The sequence below is a fragment of the Diceros bicornis genome, chromosome 22 (genome assembly GCF_020826845.1).
Source record: "Diceros bicornis minor isolate mBicDic1 chromosome 22, mDicBic1.mat.cur, whole genome shotgun sequence".
Classification (NCBI taxonomy): domain Eukaryota; kingdom Metazoa; phylum Chordata; class Mammalia; order Perissodactyla; family Rhinocerotidae; genus Diceros; species Diceros bicornis.
Genome location: NC_080761.1, coordinates 40,230,760 through 40,252,587, shown reverse-complemented (window position 1 = coordinate 40,252,587; position 21,828 = coordinate 40,230,760). Strand labels below are relative to the sequence as shown.

The 21,828-nt window shown below is 41.7% G+C and overlaps 1 protein-coding gene across 1 annotated transcript in view; it reads right to left on the bottom strand.

The window, feature by feature from the left end:
- Window positions 1–219: 219 nt before the first annotated feature.
- The window catches only part of SH3GL2 (SH3 domain containing GRB2 like 2, endophilin A1), a 204,494-nt gene continuing 182,885 nt past the window's right edge, over window positions 220–21,828 (bottom strand). Inside the window, exons 4-9 of the mRNA XM_058565861.1 lie at window positions 11,072–11,215; window positions 10,052–10,185; window positions 8,016–8,174; window positions 6,100–6,203; window positions 4,091–4,221; window positions 220–1,791 (exon numbers count right to left, since the gene is read on the bottom strand). Coding sequence (XP_058421844.1) covers window positions 1,592–1,791; window positions 4,091–4,221; window positions 6,100–6,203; window positions 8,016–8,174; window positions 10,052–10,185; window positions 11,072–11,215 — 872 coding nt within the window. The 3' untranslated portion in view covers window positions 220–1,591. The remainder of the gene's footprint in view (window positions 1,792–4,090; window positions 4,222–6,099; window positions 6,204–8,015; window positions 8,175–10,051; window positions 10,186–11,071; window positions 11,216–21,828) is intronic.

Below are 21,828 nucleotides of genomic sequence, written 5' to 3'. Positions count from 1 at the left end.
CAAATCCCCTCCCCTCCCTGGGGTTACCAAGAAGTTACCAGCATCTGGGTTAGCTAGCTTCTTGACATGGAACTTTCCCTGATTACAGAGAAGTAGATCTGACATTGGAACTGGGTCTGGTTTGGTTGCATCAGAAGGCAATGGAGACAGAAACGAACCCTCATCCACCCACTGTCAGACCCAAAGAACTGACACAAAATAAAGGACCAGAGCCTTCGGTTCTGCCTTCAGCAATATTTATTGGAAACAATGATGCTTCCCATGGTAAGAGTTTTATACATTAAGCAGTAAGATTTGCCTTTCACTCCACATGATCCACTACCGCAGGTGGCACATCCGAAGCAGCACATTAAACCTCTGAAAGAATCTGTACAGCTAGATAAATAGAACTCTGGAGACCTAACAGGACTTTAATGACTGATTAAAAAAACCACAACACTCATAAGCTTACGCGCAGCACCGTACACACAAAATGAAAATGAGATAGAAGGGACAGAAATAAAAGTGATGACTGAATTTCAGGGAAAGTTTTGCATATGCAGCCACACGTCTTAAACAGCTATGCACAAAAATCATCTTTATTTGGTCCTCATTGAGGGCAGAATATGCACAGATGATGTTCAAAGAACTCAAGGTGAAAGTGGAAAGGAAAGACAGTTACTGTTTCTCGGCTATGAACTCGTGGGAAAATGGGTTCTAGACTTTTTTTCCTTGTGTCTCTGTCAAATGGATTCATGAAACATGTAACTCATCAATAAAACTGAAGTGAAGCTATTTGTTCTCCCTTCTCTGTACCTTCAGAAGTGGCCTAAATACATACATCATTTCTCTACAGCAAGAAATTTAAGTTTGGAAACGAGGTCTCTTCCCAATTCCTCATAATAAAGTATTTCTTCTCAGCCTCTCCCACAATATGCTGATTGCTAACTATCTTGCTTAGAAATAAAATGGGAGTCCTCCTCTGGCTTTAATAGCAGGGAAGGAAGGAAACTGGCTGTATCTCAGAAATAGGTGTAAGTGGGAAGAATAAAGGTGACTGCTCTCAGAGAAGGCTTTGAATCCACACTCAACACTTTTCTACTAACAGCATCAAGGGAGTAACTCATTCAGACCAGAAGACAATTTGCTGGTGAGGAAGGCTTTCTTCGACAATTCCGTGACTTACATATTTGGGAGGGGACAGTGTGAAAGCAAGAACTTTCTCTTATTTAAATGGAGAACCTGAGACCTTGACATGGCCCCTGGGTGACAGATAATATCTTCAGTAGGATAGTTTTTCTGTAATGTGGCTCATGGTCATATTCTAAGAAGCCACAGCCTCCCGAGAACTGTGTAAACAGCAGTTCCACGACTATTGGCTGGTCTTAGATGGTATTTAAAAAGTACATGCCATGCTCATCAGGCTAAGAAGATACCACCCGTCACCATGACTCTTGTGGGATCGCACAAGTCAACCAAAGATACTCGGTGGGGCTTGATGACTTGGACCACTGCAGCCTGCACTTGGGATGTGTTGTAAGCAGCATTACCAAAGCAGTGGTTAAACTTAACTATCTGGGTCGAGAAGAGGTGAGTCAGCCAGCATAACATCCTAACGGGGCAGGGCAACCAGAATCTCCACATAATTGATGGGGAAGAAGCCTGACTGGCCATGAAGCATCCCCTCATACCAGTTCTCATCAATTTGGTTAGTGAGTGTGATGATATCACCCTCTTTAAAGCCCAACTCCCCTTCATTTTCAGGTTCAAAGTCGTACAGAGCTCGGCAGCAGGGCTGATCCATCGGGGCACCTGGAGTAAGGGCAGGAGAGAAGAACACAGAGAGAGAAGGGGTTTTTAACTCACGCATCTACCACCTGCTGCACCCGCCTGACTTGCTGTCCCCCTGGGTTCCTCCCTCACTCCTCTCCCTGCTGAAGCCTCCTCTGGCTACCAGTCCCCAGTGTCTACTACATGGCATCTGCCCCCTACCAGTCTTCAGAAGCTTTCTCAAATTTCTCGAAGTTGTTGGATTCCTGCTTCCATTTCCAGTATGAAAAATGGTCATATCTATTCTTGTGACACATACAACACAGCTCATCAAGGTTTGCCTTCCTGACAATACCCAGAGATGGGAGACCCAATGAATTAAGGAGTTTTAATGAGATGTAGGTCAATAATACAGCATGGCCAGAATTCTTTCCATGTTAACACTTTAAAATCTCCACACGTAAAATAGTCCAGTTAATTTCATGGACAATGCTTTGCAACCTCAGAATAACAGTGTAGTTCTCATTTTTTAAAAATAAAGACTCCAGGGGCAGGCCCTGTGGTGCAAGCGGTTAAGTGCGCACGCTCCGCTGCAGTGGCCTGGGATTCACCGGTTCGGATCCCAGGTGCGCACTGACGCACTGCTTGGCAAGCCATGCCATGGCGGTGTCCCATATAAAGTAGAGGAAGATGGGCATGGATGTTAGCCCAGGGCAATCCTCAGCAAAAAGAGGATTGGCAGATGTTAGCTCAGGGCCGATCTTCCTCACAAATAAATAAAGACTCCAGCCAGTGGAACACTGCTGTAACGCAGTCAAAACAAAACAATATGAAACACTGGGTTCAAGTTCTTCTTCTGTGAGACCTTGCACAAGGCACTTCACTCTCAGTTTCTCTGTCTAACATTGGAACTAACAGTTGAACTTCATGGTACTACTGTGGCTTTTCAATGAGACTATGTAAAAAATTATATAATTTACACTTTATAAATTGTTGCATATATAAATATGACAAGTGCATCAGAATTATGGCATATAACAAATAATATACTCTACCTTGAATAAAATAACGAAGAATGGAATCGAAGAATGGAATCATATCTTAAAAGTGGTCTATTTTAAATGACTATGTATTAATATAGCACGCATACACGTATGCATATAAACTCAGATAAGAGCATACAGCTCCCATGTCATCTAGATGGCTTTAAAAGGACACAATGTAATTTTTTTTTTTTTTACTTAAAGCAGAAAATTAACAAGTCTCCAAAAGAAGAGTGAAATATTTGGCTGGTTTCTGAGCCGGGAGAAGCCAGTTATACATAATTTATATGACTAGTCCTTGTATGCAGCTAACTTCTAAGAGCCACTGCTGTTTACATCCACACTGGGGGCTCTGAGCAGCAGAGATGAGCACAAAGGTCAGAGAGCTCCAACTGTCATCACAGACCTCACTTTTTTCCTTTCTAGTCTCCTGAGAGCATCTCATAAAACGTTTCCTACTGTAGAACATCAAGCACTGGGGATACAGGGAAAACTGGAGAAAGCTGCCTATCTTTAAAATCCATATCTAGTATAAGATAGTTTCCACTTCTTCAACCAAGCAAATGTGAAGGTTGAAAATATCTGAAGCACTGGCTTTTATCTAATCTGTGTGGAGGGGGTGGAGAGCAATGGTGCCAACTAAAAGAATACACTATTGGGTATATATCAATATTCCTGATAGAAAATAGGTTTTAGCTTTTATTGTACCAACCTCAGTTAGCACAGCACAATGGACTGGTTGAAGGGTAGGAGGAGGGAAATCTAACAGATGCTGAGATTCAAAATGTATTCATCTGCAAATATATTCACCCATATGCTCCTGTGACTCAAGAAATCCAACTCAACACATTCCTGGAGCTGCTGTCTGTGGGTTGTATGTGAGTGTACGTGGGCACACACTGCCCAGGGGCATTCGCTCTCATCCACACTGGAATCACAGAAGGGGAAAAACAGAGGGGAAAAAAAGATGACACCCCCGCACCAAACTGACATGTTAAGGTGATTTATGACCGTGAACAAGGGTCAAAATCAAATGTGTGTGTTAGCAGGTTAGAGTGAGAAAAAAAGGGGCATACAAAGAAAGAGAAGAGGGAAAAGGAGGGAAAGAAATGATCAATGAGAAAAGAAGAAAGGAGTCCTTTAAAAGAGTTTCCACCTGACAAAACCATCCCACAGGAAATGTATTACTGTGTGTTTCTTATGCAGCCAGGTTGGATGGCTCCCAGAATTTCCAGAAAAGTGTCAACGGGCTGTGCCCAAGGCCTGTGTCACGGGGTCTGCAGGTCTCAGGTCCTTACCTGCAGGTTTGGGTGTGCCCGTGTGAGAGAGGCCCCCATTGGGCTGAGTACTGTCTCCAGTTGGAAACTCTAGGCTCATTCGTGGTTTAGGCTGATATTCCCTTCTAGGCTGAGATGAAGCTTGTCTTATTCTGTGTTGCAAAGAAAAGAGGGGAAAAAAAGTGAGTATATAACCAATTAAGAAGCAAAAAGAAAAGCAATAAATTGCAGGAAATGCTTAGGTCACCCACCAACCTACCACTGTGGAGCACAGGGAATCTGAAAAAGACCCTTAGTTTTCTTATCTGTGATGTCTCTGCTTTTGGTGATGTCCCTCTATGGTCATATCCTCACTGTCTTCACCTTTCTTCTCAATCCCTCACTTCCTCCCTCATTTATTCAGAGCTCCCTTTGCAAATATGCACTGTGCTAGGTGCCGGGAGCACAAAGATGAATAAGGTGCAGTTCTCGCCCTCAAGAAGCTTATGGTCTATAGGGGAGACAGAAGGTAAACAACTGATTACCATAAACTGCAGAAAGTACTGTATGGACATGTGCAAAATGCTACAATAACACAGGGGTGGGGTTGGGGAGAAGACTACCTGTTCATGGGGAAGTTGGAGAAGGTTTAAGGAAGGAGGTAAAAGATAGGTAGGAGTCAATTCTAGATGAACAGGTGTGTCCAGAAGGAAGTTATTCCATGGTGAGCTTGAGAAGGTTTGGAGGGAGGACAGGAGAAAACTGTGTGCCCTGAGAATAGCATCAGATATAGGAAGGGGGAAAGAAACGAGGGAGGACAGGAGGAAGGTAGAAAGGTATGACCAACAAATGTATTCCGCACACTCCTAAGCATTTTCCAGTTGCAGGTGTTCACTAAGCAAAGGGTACAACAGATTTGCAAGGGTAAGAGAGTGCAGGGTATGGTGACTGTAGAATGAGACTGACTTTGAACATATTTCAGAGGAAAAAAAGGGAAAGTGGCCCTTCATGCTCAACAGATGTCACAAAGACATATATTTCTGTAGTATGTTGAACTATATGGTTTTAAACCTTTCTAGAGGGTTCAGAGTGTTATACACATTTCCACGAGGGGGCACTGAGGGAAGATGCACAACCAAAGTGCTCCTCAAGGAAGGTGCTGAGGAAAGAGAGAGGCTAGCCAGGTGGAAACAATGGAAAGAGGTGAGGAGGTTCCCACAGTGTAGCAGAATGATCAGAGGCTTCATTGTGCATTTAGGCGTCTCATCAGCTTTGAGAGTCTAATATGGACATAAGCTGAGAATAAAGGCTGCTGAGGAGATCCTGTGATGTATATACATTTAGCAAAGTCATCCTGCTTAATATCTGGCTAATAAAGTAACACATATTATAGCGCAGGGCCACTGCATACAGCTGTGCAGGCTGTGCCCCACAACTCAGGGAGCCCCACTCAGGAAGAAAACTACCATAGCCCCGCCGTGGGGCGCATCTGAGGAGATGGAACAGGCATACGAAAGCAGCTCCCTTTTGATGGTGGAGGACTCTGTCACTATTCAGAGAAACACAGGTGTGAGAAGACACAGGCTTTCCAATAGGTTATGCCTGATCCTGAACCCCAGTTGCACCACTCTGTAACTCTGGGCTAGTTACTTCACCTCCCTGAGCCTCAGTTTGCTCATCTATCAGGTGAGATTCACAATACTTAGTTTACAGGGCTCTTGTATGATTGATGATGATATGCCTCAGTAACCACTCAGAATATCAGCAAATGGCATCCATTATCATTGGTAGCATCCTGGTATCCCATATGCAGCAGCCAAATTAGAATCCACGTATCTACCTCTCATAAACACAAGATATGACTCAATGGAACAAAGTAAAACAAAGCACAAAACAAAATAAAATCAAAACAAATAATCCATGAGGTGCCTGCATAGGATCAGCAGGAATTTTGGCAGAAGTTTTTCTTCAAATGTATTCTATTATTTCCAATTCTTTAGACATCATTTTATAGCAAGAAAATGGAGTAAAATGCAAGGAAGTGTAAATACCTTTCTTCCAGTCTGACGGTGACTTGCTGCAGGATCTGGACCGCCTGCTTATGGTACTCCAGCTGGGCTTGGACGAGCGCAGAGAGCTGGCTCACCTGTTCGATCTGCAGATCGATGGGGGGAATCACAACTCAATTATCAGGTTACTGTCCTTAAGCGACTACTACTGCCCAGTACAAACAGAGCAGCCCTTGACACCCAGCCCGGTGCTTGGCGATGCCCATCACTGTGTAGTGAGCCAGGCTAAGACAGTTAGTTTTGCAGGTTCCAAATCAATTAAGGATAAGAAAGCTGCCTTACGCTTGGAAACTCCAGTACCACAAGGTGAGGCAACATTTAGTAGAACCCTCCCAAAGATCACATAACTCTCATTGAACAGTCTCAGGCTTAGCTACAACACTCTGATTAGGATTTGGCTTATTTTATTGATTTGTTATAGGAAAAAGAAGCATTGACCAAAGGACTCTTTGCTCCCTATAGCTTTCACACTCAGTCAATATATTAGTGCTATTAATAAAAATGTGAATATTGATTTCTCACATGCGGCACCGTGGGAGGCAGTGTGGTGCAATGGAGAATCTTTTGTCCTCTCTGAGCCTCATCTGTAATGTAAAGGGGTTGGAACAAGTGACAACTGAGCTCATTCCAGCTCTAATATCCTAAACATCCTTGGTTACTTGTCATTTTGTGTCTTTTGTTATCATCTAGCTGAATAGTGGCCTCCTAGTCAACAGAGGCAATGCTGTCCCATGAGTTCTGGGGTGGGGTGGGGCCCTGGGGACAGGGAAGGAGCACTGTGATTCAGGTCACCCCTTATTTCTACAGTATTTCTCTTCAGTAGTTAGGTGGACACAATTTGTTTTTGTTTTTGTTTTGGTGAGGAAGATTGGCCCTGAGCAAACATCTGTTGCCAATCTTCCTCTTTTTGCTTGAGGAAGATTGTCCCTGAGCTAATATCTATGCCAATCTTCCTCTATTTTGTATGTAGGTCACTGCAACAGCATGTCGTGAGGGGTGTAGGTCTGTGCCTGGGACCCGAACCTGTGAACCCCAGGCCACCAAAGCAGAGCACATGAACTTGACCACTACGCCACCGGGCCAGCACCCCACAATTTGTTTTATATAAACACAAACCTACACTGTCTCTGGGTGGTGGGCAAGTCTGAATATGTTCAACATGCCTCCCCTGTCAACAGTCAGGGCAAAGCGGTTAAGTTATAGGTTCATAAAGGCTCTGTAAACATCTTGGCAGAAGTTGGTCAGCAACTGATGGGGCTGGAGGTGGGGGCGTCTGTCTCCCTGAGCGACTGTCCTCCTGGCTTCAAAGCTAAAAGAACTCAACAGAATGTGATTTCTAAAGCCACGAATAATAATTTAGTACTCTGGAAATGTGAAAGCAGCTCTTAAACTATCTCATCTTGGTCCCAAATGTAATATCCATGCTACAATCATCAAACTCAATTGAAATTACTTTTTGGAAGAAAATGTCAACTTTACTTCAAAATACAGAACATCTTAACTTATGTTGGACACTCAATTGTGAATGCATTTTACTTGATATTCTTTTACAATCTGAAGTCAATCTGCCCTATATTTCAACAGAGTATTCTTTTTAAACTATTAGACTTATATATGGATCACCAGAAACATTCCTTATTTTCCTCCTATCGGTAATACTTCAAGATCATTAGTTGACAAAAATCTAGTTAAATCAAACCATAGAAATACAGAAAAAACTTTACCATTTCTCAATCTACTTTATAATTTCAAATTATTTGAAAGAAATAATGATCTACTGAAGTTGTCACCACATAGTGTAATCAGATATTAACGATTTTAATTATACAACCCTTTAACACATTAATCTTGTGCCCCCATGGCAAGATTAAATCAAAAACCACAGGAGAGTCACTCACATCCATCTCCAAGAGATTGAACATGCTTGACTCAGCAATTTCTTTAGACTCATCAAATTTCTCCAGAGCTTGACGGAGCTCTTCATCTGGAATCTTGCCTTGCCGTTTCTTCTTATAATCAAAGTCCAGGCGTCGACCCTCCAACTTCTTTAGATGATGCTGAAAAAGTCAAGGGCAGGAGTATGCTTTGAAGGGACGCATGGAAAAGGCCTAGTTAGAGCTCGCTTTCTCGTCATACCTATTAGCTTCCAAAATAAGACAGGCTAAGTTCTAAAATATCATGTCACCAGAAAAATAAAGAAACATGCATCAGTGGGACAACTGCTTCCAAAGGTTAAAGGTGGGGAAACATCTTTAAAAACAATTAAGAGCAAGAAGGAAATCGTGGGAAATACCAGTGCCCTTTATTTTCTGCCCTTGCTGGGCCAAAGCCAAGCTGGAAGACACCTTTCTATCCCATGATAGAAGCTGGGAATGTGTGTCCACGCCCAACACATGTGGAAAGCACAGGCGGAGGGCCCATAGTCCCCATCTTCAAGAGAAACACTATCTCACAAGAAGGCAGAGGAAAAACACTTTCCTTGAAATAAAGTGAGAAAGCATGGCATTCTAGCTTTTCGAGTCATAGAACATTAGTGCTAGAAAGGATTTACCTTTGAGGTAATCCAGTCTATTAGAATCACCTAAGTTGCTTATTAAAAATATGGATTCCTGATCGCTTGAATCAGAATATCCAGGGCTGGGGCCTAGGAATCGATGTCTTAACACTTACCCTCGTTGACTGATACAGCTTTTGAGGAACCGTTGATTAGTCTAAGTCTCTTATTTGACAGATGATGAAACTCAGTCAAAAAACCTAACTTGGAAGGGACCATAGATGGGATCTAATGCCCCACACTGCACTTCAATCTCTCGTTGCATCATCCCCACCACGTGGCTGCCCAGCCTCTGCCCAACACCTCTAGTGACCAAGTAGGAAAGAGTTTCCCAAAGCTACGAAGTGTTTCTTTCCTAAGAGAGCTGCAGTGTTCCATTACTAATGGGTGGGAAAAAATGCTGGATTTCCCTTGATCCTGGGTATGTATGGAAAGAAAGGGAAAGAGATAAAAACAGAGTTGGGAATGGTGAAGAAATAAGAAGGAAAGAAGGAAGAAAAATACCCTAGACCTTCCCTCCCATTGCACACCTTACCTCCAATCCATGCCCTGATCCAAGGTAAGTGTCTGTTTTTTTTCAAAGGAATATTCTCGTAAAACATTTACACTTACAGTCAGCTATAGGGTAGAGTACTGGACTCAGAGTTACATTTTAGATTTAGAGTGAGTCTGCCACTTACTAAACGTGCAACCTTGAGCAAGTGGTAGGGCTGAAGGAGATATAAGCTAGAATAAGGAGATCTAGGAGACTTCAAGTTATGGCAGTCCATGTTACAGTAAAGCAAATTAAATTTCAGACAGGTTCAACACATATTTGTTGAAGGAATGAAGGAGCAAATGTTACACACCTAGTCAGAGGTAAAGCCAGCTGAACTTCATTTATTTAGAATTGCTCAACTGTTCTACATGTTTTAGAAAGAAGATAGTTGGATATTCTTCCTCAATCCTAACAACTGTTATGAAAATATGAAAACATGTATTTATCAATAAGTGACAGAGTAACTATGTATTTAGGCTAACAACTGTACAACTAGTGTTTTAAAGAGTGAAATCAGCCCAGAAAACCATAGACTAATTAATAAAATTGTGTATTATCAGGGAAAGAATATTATCCTTCCAGGAAAAAAAGCTTGAAAAAACTTGAAAAGTGAACGTGGAGAAGTCAAATGCAATATTCATGAGTGACACAGTCATAATGGTGGGTAAAAAGTACTGCATTTCTGGTTTCTCTCAATTTATCTCGCTGGAGTGTTTTGCAATTCACGTGCCCAGTGCTGACAACATGCACAGTAAGGTTAGAAAAATGTTTCCTACAGCAAAAGGGCACCTGCTTCTGTACGATTTAAACCACCCACTTCCCAAAGGATTCACTGCAGATACCTGAATTTCTCTCAGATCTTTGTCATGAAGATTCTGAAGGGGGTCAATGAAGTTCTGCTTCACCTCCATGTCCAAAGAGTCTTTCACCTCCGAGAGTTCCCGCATGGCCTCCCCCACCTCACCAAGCGCTGGGCCTGGAAGCGGGGAATGAAGCTCTTGTATGTTAAAGAACAAAGGTGAAATGCATTTGCAATAATAGGGCCCATCATAGAGGAAAACCCAGGGATTACCACCTGTCTTCTGAAGACAAGTGAGATGAGAGACAGAATATAATGCCCTCCAGAGAACAGTGTATTTTCCACTGAAGACAGTTCATACGGTGCAATGGACTCAATGTGCCCAAGGGCGTGGTATTCTTTATTATAAAGAACACAAAATTTTGCTTTTCCTTTAAAAAGCAATATGGGAAGCTTCTTGCCTCCCTTGTCATTGCCAGCTTTCCCTAATAGGGAACCTGTTTAAGGCCAAACATTCAGCAGAAGCAAATATTAGGAAGAGAGCAAGGTTCAGCCAGGAAGGACGGCCATTTGCTGAGACCTCATATGACAAGAGAGTGAAAACAGAAGGAGTTTAGTATGGTAGCCTGAGGAGAGGGGGGTGAAGGAATTCACCTGGGGTAGCAGAACTAGGTCCCATATACCAAAGAGCAGAGAGCTAAGAGAAAGCCCCATAGGGTGGGATGTTGAAGCATGCTGATTATGACTGTTCGTTCTGCCCCAGCACTCAGTTACTGCCAGACACACTCCATAGCAAGTGTTCAGGCATCTGGACATGTCAACCAACTACTGTAAAGATTGGGATCTCATCAGGGAAAAAAGAAAATAAATAAAACTCCTACAACAAATGACACTAAAAATGACGAAACAACTCTGAAAACAAATTTTTGGCCCATGTGTACAAGACCTAAAACTGAGAATCAAAATGTTAAAATGGTTGAATAATTTCCTACAGACTTTCTTACTGGCACTAAAATCCCCACGGACAAATGAAAGAATTAAAATGTGAGAAAGTGCTCATTACCAAAGTTGCAATCATCTCCAAGCTCTCTTCCGAACTTGAGCATGGCCTCTGCCAGCAGTGCTTCTGCCTGGGGATAGCCTGGCCCTTTCTCCTGGCCGCGGATTTTTGACATGGTGTTGATCATGCTGAGTTTAGCTCTGGAAGCTGAAGGAAAAGTGATAACAGACTCTCAAAATATAGTAGAAACAAGGCTGGATGGAGAATCAGGCCTTAATCAGCCTATAAGCCAGCTCAGCTACTGAAAACTGCACCTTCCCCTTCCCAGCTTTATCTTCATCTACAATATGTGGAGGTTGGTCCATAGACAGATACAGACACAGACATATTGGTTTTTTGTTTTTTATTTTGGTTTTTTTTGTGTGTGAGGAAGATCAGCCCTGAGCTAACATCCATGCCAATCCTCCTCTTTTTGCTGAGGAAGACCGGCCCTGAGCTAACATCTATACCCATCTTCCTCCACCTTTACGTGGGACGCCGCCACAGCATGGCCCAACAAGCGGCGTGTCGGCACGCACCAGGGATCCGAACCCGGGCGGCCAGCAGTGGAGCACGCGCACTTAACCACTATGCCACGGGGCCGGCCCCCAGACATATTGTTTTTAATCGCTTAACTCTCTCTCAAAATCTTACAAGGAACTCAACAAAAAAGGCAGTGCTCTTCTGGATGAAGATATCATCCTTGGGTGCTGTTCCCCAACTGCCTGTGCCCTTTCTGGTCCTCTCTTCGTCGTGGTGGCCCCTGCAGTGCCTCTGTGGAGCTGTGTGGCCCCATGGAAAGCATTTTGAAAACTACTAAATTATGTGATCTCTAAGTTTTAAGATTCCAGTTTTATAATTCAATTCTAGAAATCTATGAAATACAGTAAGAAATTGTTAATTCTTGTAGTGTGGGCCTTATGCCATGTTTCACTTACATGATGTATAAAATAGACCTATTTTCAAAATCACTTCTCAACTAAGATTCTGACAGTAAACAGACCCATGAAAAACAGAAATATTATGTTCATGAAAAAGAGTTAATCACTTCTCTAACACATAACTGCTTCTGAAAAATAGTTTTGTGCCACAAAGACAACATTTCAATTTCTTTTGCACCTTTATTTTTATAAAAGAGGATGCGTAGAAAGCAATTCCAGTTGTCGTGGAAGAAAGTTTTATTTACACACTGTTAAAGCCAATGATTTACTTGATGCTAGGATATTCAGGTTCATTATTAGGTTCATCATTAGAGCTGGGAATGTACATTAACCTAGGACTGTGCCCAGCATCCCATCTGCATGGAAACCCCTGATACCATCACAGCTAAAAGCACTTCTAGTATTCAGTGGCTGACATTTAATCCTGAACGTTTGTTTCAAATAGGCTTTTATTTAAACTTCGGGCTTCAAAGGTCAAAACTGGAGACAAGGAGAGCTCCCATGAGAGGCTCCCCTTCCAAAACTGCCCTGGGGATATTATAATGAACAAGACAGCTATGGTCCCTGTCTCTACCAAGTTTAGAGTGAACCGAGGGTAGCCTCTATTGTAAAAGCCATTAGAGTGAAGTGTATATACTAAGTGTCGTGGGGGAATTACAGTGAGTCACAGAAGTATAGCATCACCCTAGTCTGGGGGGTGGAGCACTGCAAAGAAGGATTCCAGAGGGAAGTATCTTTAAGCTTAGAATCACATAGTGAGTAGCAATTAGTCAGGCTAACAGCAATATGCAAAGCCTGGTGGCAAGTGGAGAAAAATATAAAATTCACATTTTCTCTGCTCTGGTTTTCATGAAAAAGTGTATCGTACATGTTAAATTTCAAAAATTGAAAATGCCACAAGATTACACATTTTTGAGGGGATGATATTGTTAGAGTTGATTTTAAAGCCTTTTCTACAATGAGCCATATGTGAGATCCAGGAAGGACACTGTCCCTGCCCTCAAGGTGCTCACAGTATGGTGAGGCATCAGATAAATAGACAGCAGCAACGAACATGATAAACGCCATAACGGCTAATACGCAGAGGGTACCGGAGGAACACAGAGAAGGAGTAATAACAGCACAAATATAAGTGAAATAAGCAAACACAAGACCATAAGAAGTACTGAATGAATAGAAGGAAAGAAGATAAATGCAAGTCAAAGAAATAGAGTAACGAAACCACATGTGGCGGTTAATCCCTTCAAATCCTGTTTTGATCAGTTTACACTCTAAAGATTTATTCCTTTTACAAAAGTTGGTTATTGATTTGTGCTTATATCTTGGTTCTGTTAAAAGTTGTCTTCCGGTAAGTAATTACCAGAAGTAACTGTAAAGGTTTAATATACTGTGGCTGATATTCAAATTCATCATTTTGATGTTGTTCAATTATGAAGAGCCTTATTCTACTAATTACTTAAGTGCATCTTGAATATGTTCTACATTTTCATGAGAAGGGGGAAGAAAACCATTTCTATTAGTTTATTTCTTCAAATCATCTGAAATACTTACTAATCCACATATTTGAAGAGACTGACTTTTAAATTCATTCACAAACTGTTAAACATTTGTTAAGAATCTTGGATTGGTAAAACTTTTGTGTTGAAAAAAATCATCAGACCTCTGAATTAACCATTTTTAAATGTTAACATAAATGTTGTTCAACGATTTTTAAAAGCAGTACTTTAACAAACAGAGAGTAAGCCTAGAAAATACAAATTTAAGACACTAGAATTCCTATAATATGGTCTCAGTCTGGACTGCTTCGCCAAGTTGATTGTGCCTCTAGGGGTCCTTCTCTTCTAAAGGGACCTAACTCCTCTCCTTCCCATTATCTTTTTTTTTTCCCCATAGCTTTACTTTTTCTTACAAATTCTTACAATCTCTCTGACTATGCCCCCATCTTTACTTTCCCACCTTCACTATTCTAGTTCAAGTTGCCCTCACTGGCTCTACTGCAGAAACAGCTTCCTAATAGCAATCTCTCCACGAGAGCAGGATACTGGCATGTTGCTCTGTGTATCTCCCAGAGAGGGTTAGCATAAAGCTGCTCACACAGTAGATGTTTAACTCACGTCTGCTGAAGGAAAGAATAAATGAATAAATAGATTATCTTGGGAACTAGTAGACCATCCTGGCAGTGGTTTTCATAAGCAGACTCTGCTCACACCCTTTGGCTCATGTGACTGAGAGCCTTTTGAAGCGTAACAGAGAATGAGAACTAGAAAACTTGTTTCTTTTGTTGAATAAAAGGTGAACCAATCTAATAGATTTTTTTTTTTTTTAAAGAGAAGAGAAGATACCTGACCTGACTCTGCTGAGGACAGGATTCCATACTGAAAACAGGGCATTAGGACCAGTCCACATAGCAAACTGTGAGACTCGCCAGCCCACCTCCCCCAGAGAACTGGCAGCCAGGTTTGTACTCTCAGGGCAGGGGACCAGAAGATTCTTTTCTGGGGAATACAACCAACCCAAGAGAAGAGACCTAAAGACACTCACAGCTGGAAGCACCCAATGCAGAAATCCCGAGCTGATAACCCTAGAATGAAGCCATTACAGTTAACAAGCCCCACCCACCCCCACACAGCTTTAGTGTCCTACACCTAAGGGGAAAAGGTCAGCCACTAACAACAGACTTTGAAGAAAGCTTCTAACATGAGAGAGCGAAAACAAACAAGGAAATTATGGGAAACAATTCAGGGGGGAAGAATAATTATCATTAATATTCTCAGGCGTCTAAGATACTTGATCCACAAAACAAAAGAGAAACAGAGAAGACTTAGAAATTAAAATAATTTAACTTTCAATAAGAATTTAAATAAAACATAAAATTTAAAATCAATAGCAGCATAGATGATAAAGCTGAGGCAAATTCCCCCAAAAGTAAAACAAAAAAACAAGATAAAAAAAATCAGAAAGCAAGCATAAAATCAGAATCAGTCCAGGAGGTCTTGAGGCTGAATAATGGAAGAAAGAACAACGAAACGGAAAGGGAAAAAATTCTTTTTAAAAGTTCAAGAAAATTTCCCAGAACTAAAGAACGTGCGTTTCTAGATCAAAAGGGTCAACTGAATGCCCAGCACAATGGACGAAAGGGTCCACACTGAGGACCAATAATATGAAATTTCATAACACTGGGGACAAAGAGACGTTCCTAAAACCTTTCAGAGAGGAAAAAATAGGTTACATATAAACTATCAAGAATTAGAAGGTCACTGAACATGAGAAAATCATGAATACGAGAAACTTCCTCAGAAAACAACAGACTCCAAATTTTCAGGAGAAAATAATCTACAATTCTATATTCAAATTATCAATGAAGTGTAAAGGGAGTACATGACATTTTCAAATACACAAGGAAGAGTCTCAATTTATTTTTCTTCCCAAGCTACTGGAAGAGGCATTCTACCAAAATGAAGGTGTCAATCAAGAAAAAGGACAGGTATGGGATCTAGAAAAAGGGATCTAGTGTAAGGAAAGAGGTAAAACGATGACACAGGGAGATCTCACAATGGTTGTTGTGCATCAGGCATTGAGGGCAATTGCAACTGACACTACAGATAACCAGGTGCACGCAGCTCAGGGCGCCAGGAGCTACAAGGCTATAGGCTTCCGATGATCCCCAGTGGGTTCAGGTTACAGCTGTCCATCACTGTACCTTGCTTTATAATGCATCCTTCATTGGCCTCCTTCCCGTCCCTACTCCCCCAACAAGGTTTCCCTGGAATCACCTCCTAAATCAACCACTTGTGCTTAAATCCTTGCCTCATGGTTTGCTCCTGGAGGAACCCAAACTAAGACAGCAACCAATCCAGAATGCAGCATCAGGTGTCTCAAACATGATTAACATCTGACATGTTTCAATGTATCAGGAGGAAATTCATAGGTGTGGCCGAGGGTTTGGGAAAGAATTAGTGAAAGGTACACAAAAAGTTAAGAAAATAAAAAATAAAGCAACTCTAGGAAAAACAAAAAGGTTGTACAAGAAAGGAAATACAGTCATATTATTCTATGTGTTTCAGCTTTATACAAGCTTACAAGGGCATAAAATGTAAATACCGTATACTGATCTAGCAAAAATCATGCTATAAACATCCTGGTGAAATGAGAGAGGGAAAGGATGTAGAAGAACGGGAAGACAGAAAGGAGCAACCAACTCTTATCTCCAAATAGGGAATCAAACAGAAAACACCTAAAACTGGAAAACCAAGCAGGAGCAACAAAAGCACGTCATTTCAAGATGAGAAGTAAAAACAGCCAAAGAAACAGCCAAAAGGGTCTTGAAAGTGTTGCTTCTGGGAAACAGAAATGAGGGGGAAGAGATGCAACTCCAGGGGATCTGCAGTTTTTTGTAAAAAGCTTTCCAAAACTATATGATTTTTTAAATAACATGTGCAAGTATTACTTCCATTATAAAAAACTAAATTTAAAATATTTCCCACTTCTTTTCCCCTCAGGAGGCCTAACTTAGTGGCTGAACTGGATAAACAACGTTCATAGCATCTTGACAACCTGGGTACTGCTCTAACCTCGGGGGTCTTTCAACCAAAAAGCTCTACCAAAAATACGTTCATTGGTGTAAAGAGGATTGGCTGGGAAGAGAAAAAGTTAATAAGGATTAACAGGTGAAAGCCCATCAGAAAACATCATCAGAGGAAAGGTCTTGATGAGTCCACTTCTAGGTGATTTTTGGAAGGATCATGTATCGGGTGAATTCAAACAGCAGAAAGTGAAATTAGGATGACCAGAAAAGGCTCATTTATTCCAAAAAGGGGCTCCCACTGTCCTGTCCCCTGCTAAAGATGGCCTCAAAATCTATGCTATCTTTTAAGGAAGACACACGGGCAGCCAAGGCTCAATCTGAATCGGCTCCCAACTCTAAGGCATAATCTGCAGCATCCCTGACGAGCGCTCTAATTCTGGGCACAGCTGAAGGGAGGTCAGGGCTCTGCTGGGAGTGAAACAGGAGCTCTGCCCACCTGCCTGCCCACGGAGTTATTTTCCTCTGACCTAAAAGCAGTGTCCGTGTGAGTCACTGCTCAGTCTCTCCTAAAGCTGTTTATCAACTCTGGTAACTAGCTGGAAATATAACTAGTATGGTAACTAGTGTGGTAACTACTGGGAAAACTCAGTACTTCTGCTCAGTCTTAGCTTTTTAAATTTTTATTTCTTAATCCAAATGAACAAACAGGAAAACAAACCGTTAGGTCTTGTCTTTCATGGAAAGCAGCACAGGGCATTAAAAGAAACATTAGCTTTGGGCTCATACAAACATAGGTAAAAATCCAGGCTCCACATCTTGCTAGCTGTGTATGCCTGATAAATCTCTCATTCACAAGGGTATCAGTATTCAAGGACAACAGCCACAAGAGTAACTAGCACAGACACGCACAACAGGCACCGGAGACCAGGAGAGCACTCCTTTCTTCCGCGTTCTCGTTTCTATGAGAAGGTGTGCTGGCTGCTCTACTGTCAACTTGGTGATACGGGGAACTACATTTCCCAGAATACCTTCCCCACAGGTTTCTGAATTAGAATTGGTCCAAAGAGAGGCTGTGCAAGATTTGGGAGCCGAAAGCAAAGTGGCAGCCATAGCACTCTGAAGCCTGTCACTGGTTAGAGGAGGTGAGGCAGGTGTAGAGGTGCAAATGGGTTTCGGCTCGGCCTCGCTCTTCCCTACTCTGTATCCGGCTCTTCTTCTCGAATGCTGATTCCGCTGACCAACGGTGACCCCAGGCCCACCACAGGCCTTTTGCGGCAAACTTTCGGAGGCAGTAACCTTAAGAGCCAACCACCTTCCATACCCGTCCACGTCAGTGTCCTTTGCAGCCCTGCTTCAGCAGGGACCTGCCTACTTTCTAGATTCCTAAGTTCAGTCACCTGGGTCAGGGCTGGTTGGTGACCTTTCTCTGATTCTTCAGCTCCACTTTTTGGGCCTTTATTTACCCAGATAGACATAAATGAGAATAACTGTAGGTAGGAGTTAGCCGCTAATTGTACAAACACCACCAGAAAGGAGAGCCAATTTAACCAAGCGGGATTAAGACAGAGACTCTGGAGTCAGGCTGTGTGAGTCCAAATCCTGGCTCTATTTCTTGCTGGGTGATTTTGGGCCTCAGTTACCTCATCTGTAAAATGGTACCTCCTCCTCAGTGGGTAAGGCTGATGTAAGGATTAAATGACATAATGTATGTGACAATGTTGGCACATGATAAACATTCAATAAATGTTGGCTATTTCTATGAGTGCCAGACAGGACAGCAAGTTTGCTGTGTAATTTTGGATGACTGACTTAACCTCTCTGGGTCTTAGGCTCCTCATCCATAAAAAGTTGAGAAAAAGGAGACAGTTGGATAATTCCCAAAACTCTTCCAAGTTCCCTTTCTTAAAGTAATTCTTCTTGGACACAAAACTTCTCAAAAAAAGCACACCCTGACCTTCAGCCATAGGAAACTCCTGGCCGTTTCCTGAAGTTGCTAGAACTGTCCTTCTTGGAATGGCCTTCCCTCTGTCTCTGTGCCTCACACAACTCCAAGCACACCTTCTCTACAAAGTCTTTCCCAATCACCCTTTACCTCCACTGCCTCCAAGTGACCCCTTTCCCCACTTTATGTCTCCCTGTGCCCTGTACAAACATTGACCGTATCTCACACGATACTTTATTTCTCTTTTCTGCATGTCTGTTTCCTGCTGCAAGTCCAGAAATCACGTCCTACTGAATTCTAGCACAGGGCTGAGCATATAGCAGGTGCTTACTTATTAATTGTGGGCTGAACGATTTCATTTAAAAGTTTTAATTTTTTATAAAATTCTTCTGCATACATCATTTTTTCAAATCCTTGAAAAAAGACTTCCTATTGTGCTCTGAAATGGGGCTAGAGGATGCTGATAAGATCTAATTACACACTAACTCTGTGATCTGACAGGATGATTTGGGAGAATAAGTCACGCTGATGGCAATCTGCCCTGCGTTTCCCTTACACAGACTAGATTTTAAGAATTCCGACACTGTCGGGCCTTTTCATTTCTTCTGACTCCATTTCTTAAAGTGCGGAAGGGTGGAATCCCACTTCCCATTCACTGTTATTAATACTGGCTCTTTGGAAGCTATTCATCTCTAAATGATGCCATGAAAAACTGCTTGATGTGAAACTGGTAAGAAACTGATCATACAATCTCCCAGAATCAAGAAATAGGCTCTCATTTCCCCCAACAAAAGAGGGTTCCTAATCTAAATTATGAGCCCTAGCTAAGGGGATTAAAAAGATTAAATTAATAAGAATCAATAAGTAACTTACACTGGAAACAATTATGTATCCCCCCCTAAAGAAAAATCCTGAATTTGCACTGCCTGATTGAATTGGTATTTACCAAAAATCTGTTTTTTAAGAACAAGTCTTTATTAAGCACCTACTGTGTGAAAGGGACTCTGCTAGGGGACTCTGAGAGAAGCAAGGCCCAGCCTCTGCTCTCAATGAGCTTACAGTCCAGTCAGAGAGTCAGAGAGCATTCCACTCACTGTGATATGAGGCAGATGTGGGCCATATTGTGGCTAAGGTTATAATGTATCCACATCACAGAAAAGAGGAATGAATTCTGCCTAGAAGAGTAAGGCTGGGAAGGCTCACGAAACACTTGAGCTGGGCTCAAAAGTGAGCTGTAAAGACAGAGAGATGGGAAAGGACATTCTAGGCATCTGGAGAATATGAGCAAAGGCACATGGAAGTACCTGGTGTATTTGGAAACTTGATTTTTTGGTATGTTATAGATCAATAAAGAATTCGGCGGGGGGGGGGGGACACTGAGGCCTGTGTTCCACTCCCAGATTTCTGATGTAATTGGTCTGACAGGTGGTCTGGCCATCGATTGTTTTTAAAGTCCTCTAGGTGATTCTAATGTGCAGCCAAGGTTGAGAACCACTGGGGAGGTGATGATACAAATCTGAGATGAAGACACAAGAGAAAGAGAAGATTTTTGGAGAGGAAATGTAGAAGTGTTCCAATTTCAGCAAATACAAAGTCTAACAGAATATCCATGAGGTTGTACTAAACAGATAACAGATGGATCTTGAGCTGAAAAGATGGTGGTTTGAATAAAGAGAGGGAGCTTATTTGATAACACCTGGAGTCTTTTTTTCCTCGGTTTTATTGACATATAATTGACATATAACATTGTGTTAAGTTCAAGAAGTACAACATGATTTGATATATGTATATATTGCAAAATGATTACCACAATAAGTTTAGTTAACATCCATCACCTCACATATAAAATTTTTCTTTTTCTTGTGATGAGAACTTTTAAGATCTACTCCCTTAGCAACTTTCGAATGTACAAAACAGTATTGTTAACTATAGTCACCACGCTGTACATTACATCCCCTGGACTTATTTATCGTAAAACTGGAAGTTTGTACCTTTTGATTACCTTCACCCATTTCACCCACCCGCTTTCCCCAGACTCTGGCAACTGCCAATCTGATCTGTTTGTATGAGTTTGGTTTCTTTAGATTCAACAGGTAAATAAGGTCATACAGTATTTGTCTTTCTCTGTCCGACTTATTTCACTTAGCATAATGCCCTCAAGGTCCTTCCAGGTTGTCACAAATGTTATATATATATACACACACACATATACACATACACATATATATATACATATACACACACACATATATATACACATGTGCATGCACGCACGCACACACAACGGAACATTACTCACCATAATAAAGAAGAAAACACCTGGAATCTTGAAGCCTAGGTCATTAAATAACAGGACGAAGGGGAAGAAAATTCCCCCCAAAATCAAGATGAAACAAAATTCTACAAAGGTTTTCTGGTGGTTTTATATTTGGTAGGTGAGAATTAGCCTTTAATTAGTGTTACCGTAAGCCAGGAGCTTTACATAAACACTTTAAACTTAATCTTCACAACCACCACCACCTTGTGGGTCTGGCTGTATCATTCCCATTTGCAGAGAGAAGGATGGGCTCCATCCATAGATTGAGGATGTGGAGGCTCAGGGAGACTGGAAAATGTGTCCAAGTTCTCATCAGTTACTGACGGAATTCAGACTCAGGTCTGTGACTCCAAAGCTGTTCTCTTTCCCACTCCATCAAATCCTCTAGGACTAAAAGCTGCAGGTGGAAACCTCCATGTCTCCACAAGGCTCAAAGAAAAAATTCAAAAATCCTTTTCTACAGGCCTTTACCAGTGGCTGTCAACCTGGTGTATAGCAGAATTACTTAGAAAACTTTTTTAAAACACAGATTTGAGACCTCCACCTCTGCCCTGCAGATTTAGAATATCCAAGAGGATGGATCACAGAACATGTTTCTGAGGATGCTCTGGAGATACGGACAAGCAAATGTGGACATCAGAGTCCCATCTCTTATTGATTCTGAACAATCACTTAACCTCCTTGCATCAGTGAGCTGATGCTTCTCAAATTTCTCTCTCCACCCAGACCTTTCCACTGTGTTACAGACTCATGTATTCAACACCCCCTTAACTCCACTAGGATGTTTAGGCATCTCAAACTTAACATGTTCAAGCTAAACTCTAGATTTCCCACAATCATTGCATAACTGTTCCTTCTACAGTATTCCCCATATTAGTGAATGCAACTCACTATTCTACTTGCTCAGGCCTGAAACCTTATAGTCATCTTTGATGCCTCTCTTTGTCCCATACTCCACATCCAATCTGTCAGTAAATTGTCAGCTGTGCATTCAAAACATATCCAAAATCAGACCACTTCTCACTCTGAGCCACCATCATCTCTAGCTTGGATTAT